This window comes from Orycteropus afer, unplaced genomic scaffold, assembly GCF_000298275.1.
Source record: "Orycteropus afer afer isolate SDZICR_OR568_19922 unplaced genomic scaffold, OryAfe1.0 scaffold00071, whole genome shotgun sequence".
Taxonomy (NCBI): Eukaryota; Metazoa; Chordata; class Mammalia; order Tubulidentata; family Orycteropodidae; genus Orycteropus; species Orycteropus afer.
In genome coordinates, this window is record NW_006921658.1 from 145,933 (window position 1) to 158,099 (window position 12,167).

Sequence of the window (12,167 nt, forward strand, 5' to 3'; positions counted from 1 at the left end):
CGCTACGTAGCTAATTATGTACGGAGGGAGAAGCGGCGGCTCAACTTCCCAGTGTTTTCCAGGTGAGGGGATCGCTGGATGCACCGTCGATCCCGCCGCCGGCAGTTCCTGAGCGCCGCGAAGAGCCCGGTTCTCCAACGTCAAGGTCGCGCGGGCCTGCCCCGTGTGATTCACAATACCTTACTTGATAATTATTATTTCTTTCTAGAACTTTTCGGTGGAGACACTTAAGTTTTTGGGAAGACGGTGCTCTTGGAAGTGAGCGGGAGGGGGAGGAGGAAGAGAGAGGAAAGTGAAATATGATGGAGAGGAATAACTCCTCCCTGTTTTCCCGACGACCCATCTGTTGAACCGTCACTTGTAGAAGAGAAAGGTTAAGGATGTTGGATGTGGTAATAGCTGCGAGAAGAGCAAGACCTCTTTTCAGGTGAAGACCATCCACAGCCTATTCCATTTACCCCTCTGTGCAAGTGTGCGCCGCCGGCGGCGGAGGGTGTGTTACTTCTGCGCGTGAAGCCTCAGCTGGAACCAGAGTGAATGGCTTCCAGGGGCTGCCCGGGGTCGCCGCCTCCCCCACCTCCTCAGGCCTGGGTCTGGCCGGGAAAGATGCTAGCCATGGGGGCTCTGGCAGGCTTCTGGGTCCTCAGCCTTCTCACCTACGGTTACCTCTCCTGGGGCCGTGGCTTGGAGGAGGAGGAGGAAGGGACCATTAGAGCTCAAGCTGGAGATAGATTAGAGCCCAGCACAAGTGCCATCTCCCAGCCCCATCTCATTTTCATCCTAGCGGATGATCAGGGATTTAGAGATGTGGGTTACCACGGATCTGAAATAAAGACACCCACTCTTGACAAGCTCGCTGCAGAAGGGGTTAAACTGGAGAACTACTATGTCCAGCCCATTTGCACACCGTCCAGGAGTCAATTTATTACTGGAAAGTAAGTATTATTGCTTTTATTTATTTATTTATTTATTCCTTGGAGACATCTTAAGCATTTAATTAAGATCTAGCCCCTAATGTAAGGGAGGACCTGAAAATATGAGGAAAAAGTGAATGAATGAATGAATGAATGAATGATTTGAGGCATTAGGTCATGAGTAGTATTAAGATGAATACCCTGTTAATATTCTGGAAAGTTTAGTTACCTTTTTCCTTCTTACCCTCAGAACCTGCTGTGAAGTAACTCCAGAGATCAGGGCTTGCAAACACTCAACCACCAACAAGTGATCTTCAGAAGTGTCTCCTATTCCAAATCTATTCTGGCTTTTGAGTATGATCACATATTTCAGGTGTCACAATGGAATTCACAGAAACCATCACTAATAAGAACAACCAAAATTTTTCTAAGACTCATGGTTTGTTCTTAAATCTAGACTTCAATTTTCAAAACCATGGGTCATCACAGAGAGAAGGCCTAGGAAATAGATATACGGTGTTATAAAATGTGACCAATGTAAATTAGACTCTGCTTGGGCCTTTGATAACTTTTTCTTGCAGGATCATCAATACACAGTATAAATGAAAGCCATACTTAATTATCAAGACAATTCTCAAAATGAATTCAATAGTAAATGCTCCACAGAAATTGAACTTCATCTGACATTTTCAGCTGCTGCACATCACATCTCTGGAACTTCCTGATTAACTCCAACAAAAATAAGATTATTTGAATGCGCAAGTAAAGTATTCTTAATAGTGTTGTTGTTTTGCTAAGTAGCTACATCCTTTACTTCTGGTGTTCACACATTTTCATAATTTTACTCTATTCTGTAAGAATATAATTATTCCTTCAAGAGAGGGAAGGATTTTTTTTTTTTTTTTTCCCTCTCTTTCTTTCTGGAAGTGATGATAAATTCCGACAGTTAGCTAAGCAGTGGAAATCATGCTGTAAGCAAAAATTCCTGCCATCTCCCAGCCCCATCTCATTTTCATCCTAGTGGATAAATGTAAGAATATAGGTTGCTGTAACTGATTTGGATGTCCAAATTCAGCTTGTGGAACAGAGCTAAATTAGTAGAGTTAGCCATCAAGCTACCACTGGACTGAAGCAGGAGAGAAGCCTTTGTTGGTTTTAGTCTGTGTGATAGTTAAGGTGTGTGTCAGTTTGGCTGGGTCTGGTTTTGAGTGGCTGGGCAGCTGGATGTAGTTATTCTTCATGATGAGACTGGTAATCAGCTCCATGATGGAATCTACCAGACCAGCTGAGTAGCTGCCTTAGTGATGTAGTTTGCCTCCAGTATATAAGAAGACATCTTTGAGAGGGGGCTCTAGCTTTTTGGCACGCTTGGACAATGCATGTAGCCAAGTCTTCATCTCATTGTCCTGCAATGTTGTCTGCTGATCTTGGGACTGTTAATGCACGTGAATTAGTGGCCTGCTGTATTGCTTGCTAATCTTGGGACTGTGCCATTTTACTTGTCGACTTTGGGTTTGTCAGCCTCAGCAGCTAGTAGCTGCCTGAACTAAGAGATGCATCTACCTTCAGTGGGCGGGGAACAAGAGGCAGAGCTGAAGCCCAAGGTCGAGGGGCTTTCACCCAGCCCCTAGAGTTGGCACTTTGAACTCAGACTTCTAGTTTCCTAAATTATAGGACAATAAACTCCTGTTTGTTAAAACTGTCTATTTGTGGTCTGTTAGAGCAGCACTGGAGAACCAAAACAGTCTATGTATCTGGTGATTTTAGTTGAAAGGAAACCTTGGTTCAGTGAAGTTCTTGGAAACGGATCTTGTAAAAGTATCCAGTATCCATTGGAAAAATAAAGGCTATTTTGTAGGAATCTCTGTCTTGCAGGAACTTTTGCTTACAGCATGATTTCCACTGCTTAGCAAACTGTCAGAATGTAGTATCTCTGCCAGAAAGAAAGAAAAAAAAAACAACTTATCCTTCCCTCTTTTAAGAGAGAGAAAGAAGTCTCACTGTACTTCAGAGCCATTTTAAAGGTTAATTGTGCCATAAGAAAGGCACAAGCATTGGATATTAATAAAGGAACAGATTGTTGGCTGGAAAATAACAAGTCCATCTGGTGGGCCTGGAGGTCACGTTCTTCATGTTTAATCACAACTGCTCTTATATTTGGGAGCTCTGGTGGTGTAGTGCCTAAGGCATTTGATTGCTAACCAGAAGGCTGGCAGTTCAAACACACCAGCCGCTCCTCCTCAGAAGGAAGATTGGGCAATCTACTTCCTTAGTGATACTGCCTTGGAAACCCAAGGGGAGGGGTCGCTGTGAGTTGAATCTGAGTCGGCAGCAGTGAGTTTGACTTTGGGTTTGCTCTTATATTTAGTTCATGAAATGAATATATCGTAAATGCTTATTCAACCCCTTCAACTAATTTACAGAATTTGGATTTACTTATATCATCAACTTTTGTTGGAAAATAGTTGACTATGTTATATAACTTTATCTTTCACAATAATGCCTATGTACAAAGATTTTCACCAAACAAGAAAATTTAGTTCCTAAACATTATCTTTCACTGATATAGACTGTCTAGGTTTTATCTCTTAATTTGTATGAAATAAAGCAGAACTAACTTGAAAATAATTCCTCATTCTTCTCTTTTGTCCAGTACTGACTCTCCTGTACTTTCAGTGCCATCAAACATTAATGAGAGGATATCTTTTCCTATGAAAATTTGTAATTTAGTGCAACATGCTGTATAATTGTTTTTTAGCCAAAAAAGTTTGCTACTTAAATTTGATTAAAATTTCTATTTGAATTATACAGTTAAAGGTGCTTTCACTAGCAATCTTTCTTTTAGACAAATTGCTGGAAATAATTATAACTTTCTTTTAAATGAACACAGACTTAATACACAAAGAAAATGGCTATGGAAGCCTAGTTCTGGGCTAAATTTTAGTAATGTAGATCCAGGAGTGAATATGGTCATTTGTCCTCTTTATGAGGACAAGTACATACAATGTCTATGCTTTTTTGGATCTTCATAGTAAAAAAGGAAGCTATGAAAACCTCAACGGATTGAATTATTTTAAGGAAAAAATAAGTTATTGGAAATGTGAGGATATTCAAATATTGCCACAAAGAAAGGTAGTTTAAATAATTGAAGCTGTAGTTACTTTTGATGATATTAGCAAAACAAGCCCACCCCACCCCATTACATTCCTCTGGAGTCAAAATGTAAAATCTGTTTACTTTTACTGCACAAATCTATTGCAAATTCCAGATTTCTTTAATAATTTATATCTATATCATATAAGTCTGGTAGCATTGTATATTAGTCAGTTTGTCAATAAGCATTCATTGTGGGCAGAGCCTTATATTGTAGCTGTGAGGAACAAACAAGAAATAAGGCCTAATCTCTAGTAAGTGGTTCTCAAATTTGAGTGGTGGTCAAAAGAATCACTCAAAATTTTAGTTAAAATGTAGCTCTGGGCCCAACTAATGATTCAGCTTCAGTAGGTCTAAGGTTGAGCATAGAAATCAATATTGATTAATGAACAGGTCAAGTTATTCTGATAGTTACTCTGTTCATAATAATTTAAAAGTAGTATTATTAAATGCTGGCATCTATTGAACAACTCTGGTGGCTAAGTGCCTAAGGCATTTGACTGGTAACCAGAAGGTTGGCAGTTCAAACCCACCAGTCACTCCATGGAAAGAAGACTGGGCAATCTATTTCTGTAAAGATTTACCACCTCCGAAACCCAAAGGGGGTCGCTGTGAGTCAGAATTGACTCTGGCAGTGAGTTTGGTTTTTGTTTTTCTGATATTGAACAGTCATTATGTTTGGGATAATGCATTTTCCATGCATTATCTCACTAAATCCTTAGAATAATTCTATAAGGTAGTTGTTATTGTTATTATCTTATGTACTTGGCAACAGATTTCAAGAGAGGTAGCAATGCAGGGGTTCTGTACACTGGACTTTGAGGAGCAGCCCTGTAGGCATTTATGTAGTTGATCTAGTGAGATGTAAGGTTTATTGACAAAATGGCTGCGTGACTATGATTGATTTCAAAGTAACTTTTTCATCTAAGTTTTTATTTTGAGAATTTTTTTCAAGTAAAAACATGGGAAAATAACACCTTTTCTTCTTAAACAGGATATAGTCATAGATTCATAAAGAAATTGGTAACTTCTACAAAATGTATATGTGAGTTTTATGCAGTCAGGCTTCAAAATAGGAAAGCTGACAATCGGAACATTTACATAAGTTTGGCAATGATTTTAGTTTTACTATTTTGCTACTCATTTATCCTTCTTGAAATATCATTATTATCATTTTTTATTGTGATTTGGGTGAAAGTTATTGAAATATCATGAGTATCTTTTTTAATAAATGCAAAGGCAATTCAAGGAATCCCCATCAGTTTAATTAGGATATTTGATAAATTTATTTTACTTTAAGAAAAATTTATATATTTTTCTGCATAAGGTCATGGGTTCAATGATCCTATCTAGGCAATGTTATTGAGAAAAAAATGTATGTTGGCAGTTTAATCTGCAAAATCAAGATGATAAAAAGACCTTATCAAAGAATAATTTGATTCAATAAGTGATTGATTCCACAAAAACTAGGTGCTGAGCTTCTAATTAATGACAAACACTTTTGTGGTATTGGGAAAGTACTGGTAAACCAGAGAGAAATTCTTCCTTCATTGATCTTTTGGGAGCAGACAATAAATATGCACTTAGTTCTCCAGTGCTGCTGTAACAGAAACATCACAAATGGATGGCTTTAACAAACAGAAATTTATTCACTTATGGTTGAGGAGGCTAGACATCTGAATTCAAAGTGCCGGCTCTAAGGGAAGGCTCTAGGGTAGAAATCTGAATTTAGAGTGCCAGCTCCAGGGGCTGTATGGGGTCTCCTCGACCCTGGGCTTCAGTTCTGCCTTCCAGGCCCACTGGAACAAGCTGGAGGCTTCTCCTGACTCAGGCACCTGCTAGCTGCTGAGCCTGAGGAATCCAGGATCTGCAGGTAAAGTGGATAATACCAAGATTAGCAGGCAACATAACAGGCCACTGGTTTAAGTGTAGAAACAGTCCTAAGATCTGCTGACTACATGGTAGGCCACTGGTTTAAGTCCAGGAACAAGAGATAATGAATCGCAAACCAAATGCAGGATCCTTCCCATATATACTGGAAACAGGCCACACTATGATGGCACCTCCCCTTCAACTGATTAACTGCTCACAGCGGTTTCCACCATGGATGTGACTACACACATCCAGTCTCATCATGGGGAATAATTACAATCATCTGTCAAGACACTCAAAGTCATAGCCCAGCCAAGATGACACACAACCTAACTACCACCTACACCAAATTATGAATATGATTTCAGGCAGTGATGATATTATGAAAAAATAGTAGGGTAAGTGGAAAGAGAATGATGAGAATGATGATGGTATTTTTTTCCAAAAAAACATATATATGGTCATGGGTATATTCCCATTTGCCTATTCATTCCTGTCTACTTATATATCCAACCATAGAGTGGTGTTTGCTGTACTGATAATGCAGTATTGTGTATGCAATGGCATTTGCCTTTATTGTCTGAACCTCTTGTGTACCTCTCCATGTCTTCTTTTTCCTTAGTTATGTTGTACTAATAACATGCTTTTGTTATATTGCTTTTCCCATCACCCATCTCAAACCTGTCTCTTAATTATCTATCTATTTTCCCTCCCTTCCTGTCCCTTCTGATCCCTGGTAACAAGCAAAGAAAATTTCCTTCCCTATGTAAAACTTTCTTTGACTTTTTACAATGTTAGACTCATACAATGTTTGTCCTTTTGTGATCAACTTACTTCACTCAACAAAATGTCCTCTAAATTCATTAATATTTGTGATAGTTGGAGCTGTGTGTCAACTTGGCTGGACCCCAGTTCTGTGTGGTTGTTCCCATGATGGGATCAGATGACTGTGTTCTGAGTGGCCAATCTGTTCAGAAGGAATTTCCCTAGGGGTGTGGCCTGCTTCCAGGATATCCAGGGACATCCTGGGAAAAGAAACATTCTTCTGTGGATCGGGATTCTGTTGTGCTGCCTACAACTGTCCGTGAGTGAGCAGTCCACTGTTTGGCCTGGAGATCTTGGATTCATCATTCATTGCAATCAACAGCCAGTGTACTGCCTGCCAGCCTTGAGCTTTTCGGCCCCTGTGGTTGCAGAAGCTAAGAAAAGCCTCTAGTCTGACATTTGCTCCAGGGACTTTGGACTTGCTGGCTTCTATACATTTGTGAGCCATTTTCCTAAGATAAATTTCTCTCTCTCTTTATACATATATATATAAGCTTTGCTGGTTTTTGTTTCTCTAGAGAACCCAGTCTAACACAATATTATGAGGTGATACACTGATTTTTCGTTATTCTTTAATGTTGCATAATAGTCCATTGTGTGTATGTACCATAGTTTGGTTATCCATTCATCTGTTGATGGACCCTTAGGTTGTTTCCATCTCTTTGCTATTGTAAATAGTGCTTTGATGAACATGAGTGTACATGTATCTATTCCTGTCCCAGATTTCATCTCTTTATATTACACACACACACACACACACACACATATTTACATATTCCTAGGAGTGAGATTATTAGCAGTATATTCACCGAGAACTTCCAAAAATGCAAGCTGGATTCAGAAGGGGACATGAAGTGAGGGATATTATAGCTGATGTCAGATGGATCTTGGCTCAAAGCAGAGAATACCAAAACAATGTTTACTTATGATTTATTGACTCTGCAAAAGTGCTTGATTGTGTAGATCATAACAAATTGTGGATATAATTGAGAAGAATGGGAATGCCAGAACACTTAATTGTGCTCGTGAGGAGGAACTTTACATAGACCAGAAGGCTGTTGTTGGAACAGGACAAAAGGATACTATGTGGTTTAAAATCAGAAAGGGAGTGTATCAAGGTTGTATCTGTTCACCATACTTATTCAATCTGTATGTTGAGCACATAATCCAAGAAGCTGGATTATATGGAGAAGAACGTGGCATCAAGATTGGAGGAAGGCTTCTAAACAACCTGTGATATGCAGATGGCACAACTTTATTTGCTGAGAGGACTTGGTGCACTTACTAATGAAGATTGAAGTATACAGTCTGCAGTATGGATTACATCTCAATATAAAGAAAACAAAAATCCTCATAACTGGACCAATAAGCAGCATCACAATAAATGGAAAAAAAAATTGTAGTTGTGAAGGACTTCATATTACTTGGTTCTACAAACAATGCCAATCGAAGCAACAGTCAGACATCAAAAGACATAGTGCATTGGGCAAATCTGCTGCAAAAAGACCTCTTTCAAGTTCTGAAGAGCAAAGGGTTCTCCTTGAAGACTAAAATGCACCTAACCCAAGCCATGGTATTTTCAATCACCGCATATACCTGTGAGGCTGGATAATGAATAAGGAAGACTGAAAAAGAGTTGATGCTTTTGAGTTGTGGTGTTGGTGAAGAATGCAGAAAGTACCATGGACTGCTAAAAGAACTAATAAATCTGTCCTGGAAGTAGTACACCCGAATGCTTCTTGGAAGTGAGAATGGCCAGACTTTGTCTCACCCACTTTGGTCATGTTATCAGAAGGAACCGTTCTCTGGAGAAGGATGTTATTTATGCTTGGTGAAGTAGAGAGTCAACAAAAGAGGGGAAGTCCCTCAACATCTTATGGATTACATGGTGACTGCAGCAATGGGCTCAGGTATAGTAGGGATCGTGAGGCTGGCACAGGACCGAGTAGTGTTTCATTCTGTTGTATGAGGTCACTATGAGCTGGAGATGACTCAACGGCACATAGTATTTCTATTTCCAACTTTCTAATGAAGCATACATATACTGTCTTCCATAGTGGTTGTATCATTTTACAGTCCAACAAGTAGTGTATGAGAGTTCCCATCTCTCCAAATGCTTGCCAGCATTTGTTGTTTTCTATCTTGTTGAACTTTGCTATTATTGCTGAGTTAAGGTGATGGCACATAACAACAGCAACAACAACTACAAGTTGATAACTTATTGTTTTGATTTGCATTTCTCTAATGGCTAATGATCACGAGCCTGAATACTTTGGTGAAGTATTGGTTCATGTCCTTTGCCCATTTTTTGAAGTGGATTGTTTGTCTTTTTGATGTTGAGGTGTTGACATTTTCTATAAATTTTAGAGATATGTCCCTTTTCAGATATGTCACTTCCAAATATTTTTTCCCAATCTTTAGGTTTTCTTTTTACTCTTTTGGAGAAGTCTTTTAAAGAACATGCTGTTGTTGTCAGGTGCCATTGAGTCATCTCTGACTCATAGTGACCTTATTATGCACAACAGAACGAAACACCATCCAGTCCTGCACCAGCACCGTGATCCTTGTTATACTTGACCCCGTAGCTGCAGCCACTGTGTCAATCCATCCTGTTGAGGGCCTTCCCCTCTTTGATCGACTCTCCACCTTACCGAGCATGACATCCTACTCCAGAGAATGGTCACTTCTGATAACATGACCAAAGTAGGTGAGACAAAGTCTGGCCATTCTTGCTTCGAAGGAGCATTCCTGCTGCACTTCCTTCAGGACAGATTCATTAGTTCTTTCAGCAGTCCATGGTACTTTCAGCACTCTTTGCCAGCACCACAACTCGAAAGCATCAATTCTTCTGTCTTCCTTATTCATTGTCCAGCTCTCACCTACTTTGGTCATGTTTTATCATGGCTGTGTCAGGTGCACCTTAGTCCTCAAGGAGACATCTTTGTTCGTCAGCACTTGAAAGAGGTCCTTTGCAACAGATTGGCCCAGTGCTATATGTCGTCTGATATCCTGACTGCTGCTTCCATTGGTGTCAATTACAGAACTAAGTCTTTGATAACTTTAATCTTTTCTCCATTTATCGTGATGCTGCTTATAGGTCCAGTTGTGAGGATTTTTGTTTTCTTTATATTGAGATGTAATCCATACTGCAGACTGTATTCTTGAATCTTCATCAGTAAGTGCTTCAAGTCATCCTCACTTTCAGCAAGCAAAGTTGTGTCATCACCATATGGCAGGTTGTTAATGATTCTTCCTCCAATCTTGATGCCATGTTCTTCTTCATATAGTCCAGCTTCTTGGATTACTTGCTCAGTACGTAGATTGAATAAGTATGGTGAAAGGATACAACCCTGATGGACTCACTTCTTGATTTTAAACCATGCAGTATCTCTTCGTTCTGTTTGAACAACAGCCTGCTGGTCTATGTACAGGCTCATCATGAGTACAATTAAGTGTTCTGGAATTCCTATTCTGCTCAATATTATCTACAATTTGTTATGATCCACACAATCGAATGCCTTTGCACAGTCAATGAAACACAAGTAAACATCTTTCCGGTATTCTTTGCTTTCAGCCAAGATACATCTGACATCAGCAATGATATGCTTTGTTCCACGTCCTCTTTTGAATCCAGCTTGCATCTCTGGAAGTTCACTGTCAATACACTGCTGCAACCATTTTTGAATTATCTTCAGTAAGATTTTACTTGTGTGGGATATTAATGATATTGTTCAATAATTTCCGCATTCTGTGGGATCAGCTTTCTTTGGAATGGGTACAAATGTGGATCTCTTCCAGTCAGTGGGCCAGGTAGCTGTCTTCCAAATATCTTGGCATAGCTGAATGATTGCCTCCAGCGGGACATCTGTGTGTTGAAATATCTCAATGGGTATTCCATTAATTCCTGAAGCCTTGTTCTTTGCCAATGCCTTCAGTGCAGCTTTGACTTCTTCCTTCAGTACCATTGGGTTCTTGATCATATGGCATCTCCTGAAATGGATGAACTTCGACCAATTCTTTTTGGTACAGTGATTCTGTGTATTCTTTACATCTTCTTTTGATGCCTCCTGCACCATTCAATATTTTGCCCATAGAATCATTCAATGGTGCAATGCAAGGCTTAAATTTTTTCCTCAGTTCTTTCAGTTTGAGAAATGCCAAGCATGTTCTTCTCTTTTAGTTTTCTAACACCAGGTCTTTGCACATTTCGTTGTAATATTTGGCTTTTTCTGCTCGAGCTGCTCTTTGAAATCTTCTGTTCAGCTCTTTTATCTTTTCATTTCTTCCATTTGCTTTAGCTACTCTCCATTCAAAGGCAAATTTGAGTCTTTTCTGATATCCATTTTGGTCTTTACTTCTTGTCTTTTTAATGATCTCTTGCTTTCTTCATGGATGATGTTCTTGATGTCATCCCACAGTTCTTCTGGCTTTCAGTCACTGGTGTTCGATACATCAAATCTGTTCTTCAGATGGTCTCTAAATTCAGGAGGGATATATTCAAGATCATGTTTTGGCTCTTGTGGACTTGTTTTAATTGTCTTAAATGTTAAGTTGAACTTGTATATGAGCAGCTGATGGTCTGTTCCACAATCAGCTCCTGGCCTTGTTTTGGCTGAAAATACTGAATTTCTCCATCACCTCTTGCCACAGATGTAGTAAGTCTGATTCCTGTGTATTCCATCTGGTGAATTCCATGTATATAGCCACCGTTTGTGTTGTTGAAAAAAGGTACTTTCAATGAATAAGTCATTGATCTTGCAAACTTCTATCATGCAATCTCCAGTATTATTTCTGTCACCAAGGCCAAATTTTCCAACTTCCAGTGATTCTTCTTTGTTTTCAACTTTTGCATTCCATTCACCAGTGATAACTAACACATCTTGATTGCACGTTCAGTCAATTTCAGACTGCAGAAGGTGATAAAAATCTTCAATTTCCTCATCTTTGGCTTTGGTGGTTAGTATATAAATTTGAATAATAGTTGTATTAACTGGTCTTCCTTGTAGGCGTATGGATATTATCCTATAACTGACAGCATTGTACTTCAGGATAGATCTTGAAATATCCGTTGTGATGATGAATGCCATGCCATTCTTCTTCAAATTGTCATTCCCAGTATAGTAGGTCATATGGTTGTCTGATTAAAAATGGTCAAAACTGGTCCATTTCCACTCACTAATGCCTAAATCTTTAAGCTTTCCATTTCATTTTTGACAGCTTCCAATTTTCCTAGATTCATACTTCATACATTCCATGTTCCAATTATTAATGGAAGTTTGCAGCTGTTTTTCCTCAATTTGAGTCATGCCATGTTAGCAAATGGAGGTCTTGAAAGCTTTACCTTATCCATATCAGTAAGGATGGTTTTATTCTGATGATGCAGCTCTTTTGCAGTCGTATTTT

At 39.2% G+C, this 12,167-nt stretch overlaps 1 protein-coding gene across 1 annotated transcript in view; it reads left to right on the forward strand.

The window, feature by feature from the left end:
• Nucleotides 1–537: 537 nt before the first annotated feature.
• ARSJ (arylsulfatase family member J) overlaps nt 538–12,167 on the forward strand; it is a 168,254-nt gene continuing 156,624 nt past the window's right edge. Inside the window, exon 1 of the mRNA XM_042780932.1 lies at nt 538–935. Coding sequence (XP_042636866.1) covers nt 538–935 — 398 coding nt within the window. The remainder of the gene's footprint in view (nt 936–12,167) is intronic.